General features: G+C 32.5%; 1 protein-coding gene across 2 annotated transcripts in view; it reads right to left on the reverse strand.

The window, feature by feature from the left end:
- Positions 1-18,232, reverse strand: part of CCDC73 (coiled-coil domain containing 73) — a 133,044-nt gene that overhangs the window by 31,895 nt on the left and 82,917 nt on the right. For both annotated transcript variants that reach the window (XM_074272547.1, XM_074272548.1), the window contains exons 10-11: positions 6,336-6,464; positions 5,241-5,300 (exon numbers count right to left, since the gene is read on the reverse strand). In XM_074272547.1, the coding sequence (XP_074128648.1) occupies positions 5,241-5,300; positions 6,336-6,464 (189 nt within the window). The remainder of the gene's footprint in view (positions 1-5,240; positions 5,301-6,335; positions 6,465-18,232) is intronic.

Consider the following 18,232-nt stretch of genomic DNA (forward strand, 5'->3'; position numbering starts at 1 on the left):
ACTAAAACCCCCAAGATATTTTTCATATAAATGACCACATAACTATAGCTCTCCCATCTTTTGATTGAGAGGTTTATTTTCATCTCAAGTATAATACTCAGATTTATAGCTATCAAATTTCATATTAGAGTCATCCCCCCAACATTCTACTCTGTCAATATACTTTTGAATCCCAGTTGGGCAATACAATTATCCTTTCTAATTAACTATTCAATTCACAAACATTTATTAAGTGTCTGCAGGCACTGTGCTATCTGCTGAGAATACAAAGACAAAAGTGAGAGTTCCATATCAAAAGCAAATTTGATTTACAATTTTACCCAAATGAATAATAAAATATTCAGATCACATATCTGATGCATGACTAGATATTTTCTCTGATGTCCACAACCTCTCAATCTTGTTCAAAATAAGATTTATGCAAAGAGATAGAGCAGCTTCTGCTATCTTCAAGGTCTAAGATACCAAGAACCCCACCAAAGTAAAAAAAAAAAAAAAAAAAAAAACTCTTGAACTAACAACAAAAAAGACAAATTCCTAATCCATAACATGTTCATTCAACATCTTTTTCATTACAGCTACTACTCTCTAGTAGGGTTGCAAAAGTTGACACACCAGCTAGAATAAAACCACCTAATAAAGAATTGCTACACTTCTTAAAAAATATTTTTTTTAAAAATCCTAGACACTATATTTCAACTGAATTGTCACTAATTACTAATAAGGAGGTTCCATAATATTTGAGAGTTTAAAGCAATCCACACAATAGGAAAACTGCGTTCTTATTAATTACTAATAGGAGGTTTGATAATATTTTGGGGTTTAAAGCAATCCATACAATAGAATTCTTGGACAGAATTACCTAGAAGACCTCATAATTTATAAGGAATTGCCATTCCATTTGGACTCTGCACAGGACAGTCTCCAAAACTGTGGCAAATAACTTTGGAAAAGAAAACATCTCCCTATAATTGAATCAAGTTTTTTTGTCAATATGTAAATCAGTGAATTTTGCATAATTTTAACATATACACGTAAGGCACCTTGCTGGAGCTTAGCATTATATCTTTCAACCATGTTGCAGTGAAAATGTAGCCTAATGTATGCTTCTTCTTCCAACCTCTCTCTTCACTTTGGATTTTATGTTAATGTTGTGCCCTATGAACTTTGGGGCAAGGGAGAGGATGACATCTAGCCTAAACTTATGTCCTCTTAAATCCTTCAGTTACTGTTATAGCTCAGCCTTCAGAATCCCCAATGACATGAAAGAAAACAAGGCCTCTCTTCCCAATGTTTGCGTATTTTGGCTTATCCGTGGCTGATTTTAGTGAACTACTGCTAGACTAAGCCACTATTAACTTTCTATGAACTGTACACTCCTCTTCTAGGACCCCTGCTCTGCTTATTTCACTATAGGTCCCATGCTGGGCTAGAATTTAACTCATTGGATGAGATCCACACAGCTAGTGTCCATGCACTCAACTGCTCCTCTCCAGCCTGGATCTATGACCCAGCCTGGGTACTGGATAAAAGAGTTACCAGATATCACACTTCTAATACTGAGTGCATTCAGGAACCCCCAGGGATCTCTTTCTACCCCATGTTTCCTGCCCTGTGCCCAATCTTTTTTTTTTTTTTTTTATCATATATATATATATATATATATATATATATATATATATATATATATATATATATATATATATATTTTATAATATTATCCCTTGTATTCATTTTTCCAAATTACCCCCCCTCCCTCTATTCCCTCCCCCCGACGACAGGCAATACCATACATTTTACATGTGTTACAATATAGTCTAAGTACAATACATGTGTGTGAATATCATTTTCTTGTTGCACAATAAACATTAGAATCCGAAGGTACATGCAACCTGGGCAGACAGATATTAGTGCTAACAATTTACATTCCCCTCCCAGTGTTTCTTCTCTGGGTGTATCTACCTCTGTCCATCATTGATCAACTGGAAGTGAGTTGGATCTTCTTTATGTTGAAGATTTCCACTTCCATCAGAATACATCCTCATACAGTATTGTTGTTGAAGTATACAGTGATCTTCTGGTTCTGCTCATTTCACTCAGCATCAGTTGATGTAAGTCTCTCCAGGCCTCTCTGTATTCCTCCTGCTGGTCATTTCTTACAGAGCAATAATATTCCATAACCTTCATATACCACAATTTACCCAACCATTCTCCAATTGATGGACATCCATTCATCTTCCAGTTTCTAGCTACAACAAAAAGAGCTGCCACAAACATTTTGGCACATCCCTGTGCCCAATCTTGACCCTCCTAATCAGATTTTGTCCACAGTGTATGAGAACCCATCTCATAAGCCATGCCAGTCCAGAAAAGTGACTCACAGACTTTTTCTTATCTGTCTCAATAACAATTCAGTCTGTGGCATTTTCTTTGTGGAAGAGATATGGTGGAAAACTGGTCTGTATTTCTTCTTCTTACTCCAACATCTTGATTCTGACCATCTCCCAAGTCTAATCATGACTTATTTGTGATGTGACTTCCTGTTTCATCTATTAATTTCATAAAGGAAAGATTTTATAAAGATGTTAAAGTAGACATATGGCTCTGTAGTTATAGTAGCTACTCTATTGTCTTTAAAAATATGCAGTATTATGATTTATTTTCTTCCTAATCATTCATTAATTTCTCCTCTTGAAAGATCAATCCTGGAAATCAATCCCTTGATGATTTCAAAATCATGTCTTCCACAGCACAGATTTCTTCTGTTTATATCGGTCTGTTCTTCCTATATTTTCATTATTACCATTTTCACTTTGTCATATACTTGAATGGTGACTAATATGTTAAATACCATTTCCTTGTCATTAATGAAAATAGTTTATTAGAGAATGGGAACAGAAAGGGAAACAAAAAGAATAAGCAATTAAGCATCTACATGCCTGGAACTCTACTAAGCTCTTTATGAATACTATTTGATCATGATTATGCTGTAAAGTAGATGCTGTTATTGATCTCTATTTTAAAGTTAAAGAAACTGAGGCAGACAATAGTTAAGTGATTTGTCCAGGGTCACACAGCTGGTAAATGTCTGAGATTGGATTTGAATTCTGGTCTTCCTGACTCCAGGCTCAGAGCTTTATTAACTATACCATCAGCTGCCATATTATAGATAATGTTGTCATCCTTTTGGTTATAGCTACTTGTTATTGGTATCAATCAATCAACAAGCATTTATTCTGCACCTACTATGTTCTTGATATTTCTCTAACCACAGAGGCCATAAACACAAAAATGAAACAATATTCACCTTCAAGGAGTTTACATTCTATAAAGGGAAACAGTATTTAAATATACAAGTAAAAAATGAAGACAAAGCAAAAGCAAGTTGATTTTGGGGAGGATGACACTAGGACCTTATAGGACAGGAAAAACATCAAGTAGAGGGTGCTACTTCAACCTAATCTTGAGAACACAAGGGATTCTAAGAGGATGAAATGAGGAGGGTATATGTGACAGATATAGGGGACAGCTAGTGCAAAAATAGGGAGAAGGTGAATAGTGTCATATGAGCACAAGTAAGAAGATCAATTTGTTTTTGTTTAATTAAATGTTTTTTTCAAAACAATGAATGAACTGCTCTGGGTGGAGTAAAGTGAGAAGAACTCGGGGAATAATCTTCACAAAAACAATGTTGTAAAAATAAATAACTTTGGAAGATCTCTGATCAACAAAAGAAGTCTGATCAACAAAATGACCAACTACAATGTCAGAGAATTCATGATGTAATATGCTACTCATTTCATAGAGAAAGTACAGAGAGATGTATTCTTTTTGGGGGGTATTAATCAATGAGGTTATTCATTTTGCTTGACTATACATAGTTTTATAAAATAATTTTTTAGTTCTATCTGTATATCTGTGTGAGGGAATAAAGGATTATGTATAATATAGCTGGAATGGTAGGTAGGAGCCAGATTGAAAAGAACATTAAATGCCAAAGAGAATAGTTCATATTTTATTCTAAAGAAAATAAACCATTTGGGGAATGATATGGTCAGACTTATACTGTTGGAAATTAAGGTGCTTACCTCCAAAAGAAAAGGTTAATAGATAGATAGTCCAACTATTGTGACCTACTTGTAATAGCACCCATGTGATCTACTGTACTTGAATAATATAAAGAGATTTAGCACATTAGGTGAGCCCCTGTAGAAGATTTATGGGCGGACTTGGACAAAAGTCATATATGAGAAAGAACCCACACTGCTTGAGGGAATATCCAAAATCCTTCAATAAGCTTTTATTAAGTACGCTTACAATGTAAGATCACAAATGTACCACCGACAAATTACAGGATTAAAAAAAAACCATAAGCAGATAGGAAAAATAAACAAGTCCTAAATAAATATAGACTCTTGAGTTACATGACTTCCTAAGTAGTTAAAAAAATCTAATCTAGGTTTGACAAAACTAAAAAATTATTGCACATCTACACATTACCTTTCATAAATGCCACTAAAAATTTAGGTGATGAAGTTTGGCATTAATGAGAAAAAGGAAGAACTCCACAACAAAATAATCTTTTATGTTGGACTATTCCCATAGCCAATATTTTTAAAAGGCTATATTGTTATTGACATGAAAGATCATGAAAATAATTCAAAATCAAGGAAAAAAAGAGAAAAAAATTAAAGATTTTGCGCAATCTTCTTGCACAAATATCTTATATACTTAAAAATTCAATTGAATCCAATAAACATTTACTAAGTGCTTATTATGTATATGAAAGACATTGTGCTAGCCTCAAAGAGATTACATTCTACTAGGAGGATACAAAATATACCTAGAAAATGCCAGTGGATTTTGCAATTAAGAAATGATTAATAATGTTGGAGAAAAAATGTAAATGAGTGTAAATGAAATAAATACTCATCACAAAATTCAAGGCAACAATCAAAGCTCAAAAACATATTTTTGGTTTGCTTTCTCCAGTTAGGTTGGTTATAAAAATGAACTCTCATGCATCCAAATCATGTTAATTTTATAAAGAAGCTCTTACCCAAAGAACAAGCTACTTGAAGTCAAATACATGTTTTGCTCTATGCTCCATTGTGCCTAGCACAATACAAATACATAATAGTCATTCAAGCTGTTCATTAATTGGCCCCATCATTTTATACCAAAAAATTCTAAATGAACCCAATGGAAACTTTCATTTCAAGTATGAAAATATTATTTACCTGTTTTTCTTCTTGAAGGCAGGTAACCGTTTCACTAATCTTCTTTCTTACTTCAATTTCCTTTAAAAATTTAAATTATTCCAAAGATTATCAATTAAAGGTGTATGATAAAGAAAAAAAAATCCTTTTATTTAACATTTTCAAGATAGGAATTTTTATTATTTCAACCTAAAATTTGACAACATTTACTTTCATTTGATTTATTGGTTACTCAATAAATTTGGAGAAACTTACACACTAAGCATCCCATAATATATCTCCCTGCTCCTAACTTTTCTTTCCCTAAAGTGACTCCAGTGAAATCCAGAAGGCTCCCTGCCATATAACCTATTATAAATGTCAACTGATAATGAAAGTCTGCAGGGCCTTCTAAACGCAAAAGCATCTTTGGACCATCAGAGGAATCTGAGATGTGTGACCCTGTTGATGGCTTCTAAATCGTTTATATGGACAAATTTTGTTAGTCTAGAGCAAAACTTCTTAAACTGTCACAAATTCTTATGGAGTCATGTAACTAAATGGGGGAGTCATGAAATTATGGCTTATTACCAGTAAATGTTTGATTTGTATATCTATGTTATATACCTATGTGTCCAGAGTCACATGTGTCATATAAAAATTTCTGGGGCAAAAAAGTTTAAGAAGCCCTGGTCTAGAACACAAGCTCTCAAAGTATGGTCCAAGGACCTCAGGGGCTCTCAAGGTCCTAAAAGATGAAAAGTATTTTCATAACAATACTAAGACATCTTAATTTCCAAAGCAGTAAATATCAATAACAATAATTCACAGAAACAAAAGTTCTTTTGGGGGGGAGACAGTGGTCTTCAATAATTTTTAGAGTGGTCTTAAGACCAAATCTTCTGATCTAGAAACTAAACTAAAAAACTTAACTAAAACTTAAACTTAAACTTAAACTTAACTAAAAAAGTAAAATATTAAGATACTGAGTAAAACAGAACCAAATTATTTTAACTATAATTATTTCTATTACACATGTTGAAACAATTTTGTTTTATGATATCTAAACTATTGCAAAACTTTAAAACAAAACAACCAAAGGATATCAGACAAGTGAACACTTTTTTGCTTAAATACCATTCTAAGTTTTTCTTGTAATTCTTGAAATTGCTGTTCCTTTATTGTAAGATTGATATCTTCTTCTTCCGCCCTATACTGACTTGTGACCTTGGACTTTATCAAGTCTGTGGTTACTTTCTTCAGCTCCTTAACAAAAGAAAATGATATTAAACAGTGTATTCAGTACAATAATTACATCTCAGTGGCTTCTTGTTGATAATCCCTAAATCCATGAAAAATAATTGGATATTTTTCATATATGAAGATAATGTTCAACCCACCCCCAATATGTCAGTGCACTTTGAGTTGTCTTCTTAATAGTGCTGATCTATCTATACTCTCTTAATCATTCTCTTTTTCACAATTGCATGTGTTTATAACAACTTTAGGGGACTGGAATACATCCTCTGGCTATGGAACCAGACAAAAAGCGTAAATGGGACATACAAGGTTTGAACTCACAATCCTGATCTCACGAATATGACTAACTGACCAACTATAGGTAGCATATTTTAGATAAAGAATGATGTTTGTGAAATTTCTTAATCATTCCTCCCACATTTTCTTTCCCTAAAAAAATTCAGCAGATCCCCAGAATGCCAAAAATACCTTAATAAATTATCATGATGTTGATTATGTTATAATACCATTTTGTCTCTAAGTGAATCAATGACCAACAGTTTTTGAGCCAAGCAAAGGTGAGTAGTTAATAACTAACATTTATAGGGTGACTATTTTGTGCTAAGTACTTTATAAATATTATTACAATTTGATCCTCATAACAACCTTAGGTGATAGTATTATTTTACAGTTAAAGAAAGTAAGACAAAGCTTAAGTAAATTGCTCAAGGTCACGTAACTAGTGAGTATCTGAGGCTTATTTGAACAAGAATGGTAGTATTTTAATTACAACTCTGAAAATGATTTAATTTAGTCCAAATGAATACATCTTCTTTGAATCCTTTCTTTTCCTACCCAATTCAACAGTTGCCAACTTACTGATTTTGCCTCTAAAATATTTATTATCCAAATTCCCTCCTTTTCCATCTTTACTACTGCCCTACTTCGGGCAGTTGGGCCTTCTCACCTGGCCTATTGCAATAATTTTCTGAGTCTCTATTTTCTCCCTCCTCAAATCCACCATACCACATATCTTCTAGATTAATTATCTTTTTTTTTTTTTTTTTTTGAGGCTGGGGTTAAGTGACTTGCCCAGGGTCACACAGCTAGGACGTGTTAAGTGTCTGAGATCAGATTTGAACTCCAGTCTCCTGGAATTCAAGGCTGGTGCTCTAGCCACTGCACCACCTAGCTGTCCCCAGATTAATTATCTTAATATGAGTTTGTTCCCAGTCTCTGAAGCGTTGATCATATTCTATTTGATGTTGAAATTATTTTGTACATACTACTCTCAGAAAAGCTGGGATCAAGTCCTTCCTTCACCACTTACCAGCTATGCAACCGTGGGCAAATCAATCACCCTTGAACCTAAATTCCTGGGTGATTTCATCATTCAAAAGGACAGGAGAAAAGCATGTGAAAAGATTAATGAGAGCATTATATCAGCTTAAAGAGATTCAGCTGAAGCTGTTAATTGACAACTGCCAGCTTAAAGGGCCTTTAGAAAGAATTTGAGACATACAGTATCTCATAAAGAATGGTTATGAACCCTCAAATTCTCTAGCTTTTAGTTTTTCATAACCTGATCCCTTCCTCCATCTCCAGTATTCTTATATTTCTTCCTCTCTACTATGATCCAGCAACATTGGACATCTTGGTGTTCCTCAAACTTCTCAAGTCCAGACATTTGCCCTGACAGTGCTTCATGCCTAGAATGCTTTCCCTTCTGACCTCTGCCTCCTGGTTTCCTTTAATACTCAACTTTGGATCCTACTTTCTTCAGGAGGCTTTTTCAGGTGCTTTCCTTTGGGTATTACCTTCCATTTACACTATAGGTAATTTGTAGGCAAAGTTTTTATATATTTTCTCTTTCACTAGAATGTGAGCTCCCTGAGGGAAGGAACTGTTTTGACACTCTTTGTGTCTCCAGCACTTTGTGGAATGTAAGGCACATAATAAATACTTAATAAATGCTGGGTGACTGATATACCCAGAGAAGATAGAAGTACTCGCCAGCAGGCTAAATACATATAATTGAAAATAATTAAAGAATTTTCTACTATTTCCTATTATCATCACTTTTTAAGGAATTATGCTATCATCACTAAGTCAATCATGATTAAGGTTTGAGAAGAACCAAAAATAGAAGGGTAAGAAAGGTCAATTTGGTCTGATCCTTGATACTTTTTGGAGATTTCTAAAACAAAAAGTGTACAAAGGTTTCTAAGGAGTTAATCAACTGCTCCCCATATGTATGCATTGTGTTGGCTTAGGTAGACCTAGGCAAAACTTTCGTGTTCCACATTGCTATTTTGGAAGCCATGGAAATAAATTTTTTTTAAATTTATTATATATTTATTACTTCTCCTTCCATTTATTTCTCCCTCTACTCACTGGAAAGGCATGAAATATGATACCCATTACATAGATAGATACATAGATAGATAGATAGATAGATAGATAGATAGATAGATAGATAGATTAGATATAGATAGATATAGATATAGATATAAAGTTATGCAAAAGATATTCTATATTATGTTCTAGTGGCAAAGCAAGAAAAAAATAAAGAAAATATGATCCAATCTGCAATCTGAGTCTATCAGTTCTTTCCATGAAAGTGGATAGCATTTTACATCATGAATCCTTTGAAATTATGATGGATCATTGTATTGATCAGAGTAATTAAGTCTTTCTTGGTTGATTATCTTTACAATACTGCTAATGCTGTGTAGCATGGAAAGAGACTTCTATCAAAAGTGATAATCACCAGAAACTTAGTACATTTCCTAGCATAGGACTTATTAACAATATGGCTTGGATCTCTTGTAAAAAAAAAAAATGTTAGTTTTGAAATAGCTTGTCGCTGAAAAGTTCAAAGATTATGGGTATGCAGATCATTTTCAAAAAGAGTAAGCAGAAATACACAAATAGTATTTTTTCCTATGAGTGCTAAGTTGAAAGGTGTCTTTCAGAAACAGACAATGGTACCATAACTAAATTCAGCATGCAGTAAGGCAAAATGTTGGTTGCATTAATAAGTAACATTTAGGTTCACACAATTATGATATAATTTTCTGCTGCATAGTTTAAACTTTGTTATTTTTTTAACAGTAGTGTGCCTTCTGAGGGATGTTACTTATTTAGTGATTACTACGTGCTAGGCACTGTACTGGCTTTGAATATACAAATGCAAAGATACATGATGACTTTCGAAACTTGGATAAAGATAAAACATACATTAATATAAAATAAATTGTACTAGCCAAAAATGGCAACATAAGTATGAGACGTGTTGAAAGTATAGTGTTACTAATTCATGCTGCATACTTAGGAAGCTAAATCAACATTTTGGAGAGGGTATACTTTTTTTAAATTCTCTTAAAAGAGATGAGAAAAATTAAGCAATATCCTAATAGTGCAATCATCAACAAAGATGAAAAAGTGAGAAGAAATAGTTAAAGGCTTGTTCTGTTCCATACCCACACCAATGAAGATCTTTTTTTGTTTGTTTTTTTAAAAAATTTTCCCCAACCACATGTAAAGACAATTTAAATAGTCTTTTTAAAAAAAGTTTTGAATTCTAAGTTCTCTTTCACTCCATCCTTCTCCTTTTCCTGAGACAGTAAGCATTATGACTCAGGTTATATAAGTGCGTTTATGCAAGTCATTACAACATAGATTCTAAGAAGAATGACAGAATAAACAATGATCAGGAAATCTAAAGATAACATAGAGAGGATCATTTTTCTCCAGTCAGAGATCATGAATTCAGCCCACAGGACAGTGATAAAGACAAGATCTATGGAACAAAGGAAGGCCTGGAGGCCTGTCACTCTGACCTCAGAGAAGATACCCAAATTCACTCTCTGAGGTTCAGAACAAGGTAGAGCCTAGGAAATCTAGAATCCTAAATCTGATCATTTAGGGCCTTCTCAAAGTTTAAAGCTCCCTGCCCTGAGATGCCCCAGGATCCTTTAAGAACATGGCACTAAATGATAAAAGAACAAAAGAGTCAGAACACTAGAAAATACAGATCAAGAACACATATGGCTACAAAATCCTCTCCAAAAGTTTTCAGTTCCTGGGCTTAACACAATGTTCCAATCTAGGAAGTAAACCTGGAATAATCAATAAACAATGAACAAAGAAAGATTCCCATAAAAGGAAAGACTTCAATTACCAAGCAAATAAAATTAGAGATCACACAAAATTTAGCAGTGAACAAAGAAAAGAGCAAAGAACATGCAATATGGTACTCTGAAAGGCAAAAGAAAAAGTAGGCTTACAACCAGGAATAATTGTTCCAGCAAAACTAAGTATAATTCTATCACAGGAAAAAATAAAAAACAAAAACAAAAGTCTCTTTAAAGAAACATAGGGCTTACAAGCAAGCCTTCCTGGTGAAAAGATCAGAGCTGAGTAGAAATTCTGAAATATAAACACAGGCACCAAGAGAAGAATCAACAGGTAAATATAAGTAAGGAATCAGAATGGACTATAAAAGGATACAATTTTTACATTCTAATGAGAAAGATAATCTAAGTGTCAATTGAGAACAAAAGTCCCTCAAGTCTTCAAAGTTAATAAAGGGAGGCAAATCTTACATAAGACCTGGAAGTGGTTTTGTAATCTTAATGATCTTAAAAGAATAAATGAAAGGGAAGGTTGTAATATGGGGGTAAAGGAAGAGGAAAGGAATGGAAGAGTGGAGGAACTTATCTCACATCTATGTAAATAAAAATCTATATAAAAGAGGAAGGGGTAGGAAAAATCAGGCATCAATTGAATATCTTTCATCTTTATCTGATTTGACCAAAAGAGCATAGAACACACACACACACACACACACACACTTGGTTATAGAAATAAAACTCAAACAAGGAAGTAGGAAGGAATGGAAGAGAGGAGAATAAGAGGGAATAGTTATAAGGGATTAGTTATAGGTAAAACAAACTCTAATCTCAGAATAGGGATGATGAAAAGAAATTTAAAAGCTAATGAGAGAAGTAGAAACTGATTGCACAAAGCATGAATGCTAAGCACATTCCTCTCTCCATTCTCTTATATGAAAGACATAATGGGGAGAAAAGAGGAAAAAGTATGAGAGATCAGGATAGGGAGAAAAACACAATTAATTATCATAAATGCAAATGTGAAGGGGATGAACTCACACATGAAATGGAAGAGGATAATAATATAGATTAGAAAAGAATTCAACAACATTGTCTACAAGAAACAGAAAAATATATAAAAACAAATATAGAGTTAAAATAAGGAGATTAAACAAAATCTAATATCATTTAGGTTATTGCCCCAAAACACAAAAAACAGAATGGGAATCATAATCTCAAAGTAGTAGTGAAACTAGACTAAAAGAATAACAGGGAAACTACATTATATTAAAGGTGCCATAGGCAATGAATTAATGTCAACATATAAGATGTATACACCAAATGACAATATGTAATTTTTAATGGAAAAATTAAACAAGTTACGGAGAGAATTGATGGGATTGGGGTAGAAACACTTCACTTGAAATAAACATGTAATAAATTCACAATGGCCATTCTCTGGCAAAAGGTAGATTTATTTAGAGAAGAAGTTACAGACAAAATAAAGAGGTAAAATAGGCACCAGAGGTGGCAAATATGAAATAGAGTTGGGAGTTACAATAGGGTTACAAATAGGGTTACAAAGAAAAGGAATTTGGAAGAATCTATTAAAGGAATATACCATGGGGCTTAAGCATGCCATTGACTAACCAGAATTAGCTATGGTAAGGAGAAAGACAGCATTAGAGGAAAGGCACTATGAGGGGAGAGACTTATCTCATAGTGGCCTTAGTTCTGAAAAGATCTTGGCAAAGATCTTCATCATAATCAGATCTTTTTTAAGAGAAATATAGCCTCAGGGTTTCCCAGGCCCAAAGGTTTGAACTCTAGAGAGAGGGTCAAGATGCTAGATCCTAGCAGATCAGGTCCCAGACCTGTCTCAAGATATGCTAATCAATATTTCAAAGGTTGTTTAAAGATGCGTTTGAGGGATAAAGAACAATTACTCTATACTAAAAAAATAGAATGGAAATTGGTTATATCTGATAACTGCCAGGTGGACTTCTTTCTAATAGGAGAAGATAGTTGGAATCCAAATTAGATAATAAAAAAATAATAGTGGGGACCTCAATGTATCTTCTCAAATCCTTAACTTTAGAATTTAAGAACCTGAATGGACTTTTAGGAATGTTTTTATAATGGATTTCTGTCAATTATTGCAAGAAAAAAAGCAGTATGTCTATTTCTCAGCTATACATGACACCATTAAAATTTAATCCTGGTTTAGAGCATAAAAACTTCACAAATACAAAAAATCATAAATATCAAACATTCTTTACTAAGCATGGTACAACAACAACTTATTGAATTTCAATAAAAAGTCATTGAAGACAGTATTAAAAATTGATCAGAGGCTAAATAATCCTAAAGAACTAGTATGTCAAAAAAAAATCACAGAAATAATAAATAATTTCATTAAAGTTAATAATAACAATAAGATGGCATCTCAGAAGTTTGGGATGCAGCAAAAGAAATCCTTCACAGAAAATTTTTCTCTCTAAACATTTCCATCAATAAAAGAAAAGAAAGATCAATAAATTGGGCATGCAAAGAACCCCTAAAAAACTAACATTTAAAAAAAATTAGAATCAAAATTTTGAAAACTAATGAAAATAATAACAAAACAAAGTAAAAATATCATTGAATCTCTACATAAATCTAAGAGCTGATTTAAAAAAAAGTATTAACTAATTTGGTTTTTAAAAGAACACCAAATCATTAGTATTAAAAATGTTAAAAGAGAGAATTCACCAAAAAAATTTGTGCAACTATATTTCAATAAAGCCAAAATATTAAAATAAATATATAAATATTTATCAAAAAAAATAAAATACCCAGGTTAACAGAACAAGAAGTAAAGAATGTAAATAACTTATTTTCAGGAGAAGAAATTGAACAAGCCATAAATAATCTCCCAAGGGAAAAAGGCCCTGAGACCAACGAGATTTACAAGCATACCTATCAAACATTCATTGAATAATTAATTCCAATAATATATAAACTGTTTGAAAAATAAGAAAAGAAAAGATCTCGCCAAATTCCTTCTACAATACAAATATAATATTATTACTTAAACCAGGAAGAATCAAAATGGAAAAAAAAAACCTATGGCCAATATTCCTAATGAATTTAGATGCAAAAAATTTAAATAAGACATTAGCAAAAAAGCTATAGCAACATAGCACAAAAAATACACTAAAATCAAGTCAGGTTTATGTCATACATGCAAGATTGGTTAAATATAAGGAAAAATATAAAGATAATAGAGCAAATTAATTACAAGAACAAAATCATATAATTATATTGATACAGTTGTTTCTATCTAAAGCAAAGAGTTAGCATTTTATGTCATGCAAATAAAGTAAAAGTTTTTTTTTTCTATAGAATCAAGAACATCTATTAAAACCACTACTATTTGATGTACTAATGGAAATGCCAGCTACAGCAACAAAACCAGAAAAAAAGAAAGGAATAAAAATAGAGAAAAAGAAAACAAAGCTATCCCATTTTGCGAATGATATGATAGTTTACTTAGGAAATCCTAAGGAGTCAACTAAAAAAACTAATCACAACAAAGTTGCAGGATATAAAATAAATCTACATAAATTATCAGCATTTCTACATGTTACCAACAAAACCTAATAGGAAAAGCTAGAAAGAAATTTTTAAATAATTACAGAATGTGTTAAATGTTTGAGAGTCTAACCATCAAAATTATACAGAAACTCTGAAGATCATCATAAAGAACTTTACAAAAATAAAAGAAAATCTGAAGAAATATGAGTTGTATATGAGTAAAGAAAGTCAATATAATAAAAAGGACAAAACTTCTTAATTTATTTATTCAATGACACACTAATCAAACTACCAAAGTATTCATTCATTGAGCAAAAAATTTATCTAGTCTCCTAGATAATAAAAAAAAAATTTTAACAAAATTAGGCCAAAGAAAAGATTGAGCATCTCAAGAGAAACAATGAAAATAATAATCAGTGAAACACTGTAAGTATATAATATACCAAAGCAAAAGAACTCAAGAATATTTAGACCAGCACTTCATACCATGTATCAGAATTAGTTTCAAATGGATACGTTTTAAATGTAAACGGTCACATCATAAATTAGAAAAACAAGAAAGAAATTTCCATTAAAATCTATGGATAAGGGAAGAATTCACAATCAAATATTAAACAGAATATAGTACATAATGGACAATTTTGATTATGCTAAATTGAAATTTGTATAAACAAGAACAATGCTGATTAAATTAAAAAGAAAACAGTTAATGGGAGGAGGGGATTGTAGCAAGTTTCTTTAAAAGGTTTTCATTTCCAGAATATATAAAGATTTTTTTTCAAATTTATAAGAATAAGAGCCATTCCCCAATTGATAAATGGTCAAAAAATGGTTGGATCACATGATACATGGAGGAAAGATAATTGGAAAAAATAACATGAGGTCAAGCTATAAGTCCTTTAAATTCCAAATAAAGGGCTTCTTATTTTGATATAGATATAATAAGGAGATACGTCAGCTTACTAAGTGAAGGAAAGGAAGGGTAACATGATCATTCCTAAACTTTAGGAAAATCATTTTGGCTGTTGAGTGGAAGACAAACTAGACTAGAGAAAGACTTGAGGCAGGGAAATGGAGTCAGCAGGCTATTACAATAGTCCAGATAAACGAAGCTAAAACTAGAATGATGACTAGATAAATAGAGAAGAAGGGGTGTATATTAGAAACATTGTAGAGGAAGAATGGAAAGATTTAGCAAAAGATTTTCTATATGAGTGAGGGTGAAGATTCAAAGGTGATTCTGAGTGATGATGATAGTGATGCCCTTGACATTAACAGACTAAGTCAGAGGGAGGGGAGTTTTCGATAAGTAAGATAATAAGTTTGGTTTTGGAATTGTCGAGTGTGTGATGTTTCCCAGACAGCTCATTCCAAATGTTCAGAAAGTGGTTAGTAGTGTAGAACGGAAGGTCAGGAGAGAGACTAGGGGCTCAATATCTAGATCTTAGAATCATTAGCATAGAAATGATCATGGAATCCAAGGGATCTTATGAGATTACCAAGTGATAGCATGTAGGAAGAAAAGAGAAGGCCCAGAACAGAGCAATACGGATACATCCAAGGAGACCGAGAAGGATCAGTCGTACTGGTGGAAAGAGAACCCAGAGGAGAGTATGCAAGTGGAGGAAGTGATCAATAGGCTGTGAAGCAAAGAAGTCAAGAGAGATGAAGACTGAAAAGAAGATACTTGTCTATTCTCTTCTGAGTAGCCACAGACTTCAGTGAAGAGACTATAGAATTCTAGAACTTGAATTCTATTTCCCCAAAGGAGCACATACACAGAGAAAATAAGTATTTCAAATAAGGAAGAAAACTTAAAAGAACTACAGAGATTAAAGGGACATCAAAATAAATCAGTTCTTTAAGGAAATATTTAACTTGTTTAAGAATATAGAGAATCATTCTACACTGACTAAAAGGAAGCACTTGCTTGATACCTGCCAGATTGCCAAAGGCTTTTTAATCACAACAAAAGATGATATAATGTACTTTAGTAATGTGCATACTATTATGATACATGAATAAGAAAATAAAAAAATTACAAACACATAATGAGAGACTTATTTATGGCTTTTCTTAAAATATTCGAGCTGCTAACTTTATGCAAAAGGCAAGCAATTCCCCCAAAATTGCACGTAAATGACTATATAGTAGAAATAACATTGGAGCAGTTTATGAGTGGGGCTTTGATAAGAAGAGCTTTCAAAAAAAATTATATTGTTATTTTACTTGTTTTAGATTTCCTGAGTGAAGATCCAGATCAGAGACTTGAAATTGCAACATATCACTGCTTTTAAGCTAACTTCCAGGCCTAACTTACAAAAGGCATAAGGCACTGGCAATAAAAATAGAGATGAAAATGTAGAAATCTGATGAAGCTTTGGACTTGTACACTGACCTCCAATATTCTGAGAAATTTAACCTAAGTCAAATATAGAGTTGATTTTTAAGAGGTACTATGTTATTTTTCAAGGTTTCAACATACTAAAAGCTTCAATATAAATACTGTCTTTTTACATTCTTCATACCACCCATCATCTCCCCACCTCTTTTAATGAATGAAATGAGCAGCTGAGTTATAGTTAGAACAATGCCACACAAGAAAAAATGGCCTAAACTATACCGACCTATACTTTAAATGGCAAGGGAAAAGAGAAATGTAAAATAGAAAGAAAATAGCTGGCAAAAACAAGTATTGAGAATAAATTTCTTGGCCTTTCTTCTAACATATTAATTACTTAATCTCAAAGGAGCATTAAATTAATATTAGAGACATCCTCTGCATGATTTTCCACTTAAAATATGCCTTTGATTTTATAACCTTATAGTCTTTTAAATATCCTGTACTTTAATACATTGTCTGTTTTCTAACTATTTTATTCAAAGCTGCTAGTGCAGCAAATAAACAGCACATGCTTTGATCTCATTAAATTACAACTTATAGTTCCTGGAGTCATAAATATTGTGCCCTTTTCTCCCCCACCCCTCCCTTTCTGGTATGGGGTAGTCTGTTTAATATCGCTCTCTCCTTGAGCGCTCTGACGTTTACTCAGACAAATAGCAGGGGTTATGAATGTTGTTCACAGATAGTATCAAGAATTCTTCATGATGCCATAATGGTGAACCAAGCATTCAGAACTGCAATACCTAGTTTTATCTAACAACTAAGTTTGGTCTGTTTAACTTTTCTCCACAAAACTGGAATTCCATCTTATCACAGACCAATAGTTTAAATGTTCTGGACAAAATCATAGTACAACATAAAAGAAAAATGAAGATTATCTTTAGGGAAATTAATAAATAGATATTTGAAACAAGTAATATGAATGCTGTCAATTGATTTTCCAAATAACTAATTTTTAACATTAGCCTTAGGAAATAAATTAGTTCCAAAAATTTAAAGGGCTAAAATGCAATAAAATGCTACAGTTTAAGTTAAAAAGAATTCAACCTGAATATCATCCTTCTAATTATATGTCCTCTGGAACCGTGAAAAAAAAAAAGCCATTCTATTTTAGCCTCTTAGGTTCTCCTTTCAATCTGACACTCCCATAACTGATAATGTGTAGTCACCGACTCCAATACTTTGTTTGAAAAAGGATTGAAAAGTATCCAAATGTCAGAGGTCACTACTTGGTCATTTCATATCCTATAGAATGCCCCTAGAGAATATAGTTGCTCTTATCCTCGACTTACAACTATAAAGCATAGGAAAAGGAATACAGTGATCTTGATCACAATGCCATTCCACTCATACCTGGGGAGAGACATTCACCACATGTTTCTGTAAATATGCTGAGAATATGTCTCTAAAGTTTATATGAGCCTCGTCTCGGATCTCTAAGCAAGAGATCAAGCTATTTTAGAATATAATATCCCATTTATCTAAAATTAAAAAACATATACTTTATGTGGAAAATGTGCATTTTAATATAGAAATTCATTTTACTGAAAGAGATCACATGAAATGTATGCTATCTGAGGCATTATCATGTCATCATAAGGCAAAACCAAAATGGAAAAAAATCCATTTCTGAAAATAGAAGTATATGTGTATAACCTTACAAATTCAAATTTTAAAATCCACAAAATTAAAAGATAAGT

The sequence above is a fragment of the Sminthopsis crassicaudata genome, chromosome 6 (genome assembly GCF_048593235.1).
Source record: "Sminthopsis crassicaudata isolate SCR6 chromosome 6, ASM4859323v1, whole genome shotgun sequence".
NCBI lineage: Eukaryota > Metazoa > Chordata > Mammalia > Dasyuromorphia > Dasyuridae > Sminthopsis > Sminthopsis crassicaudata.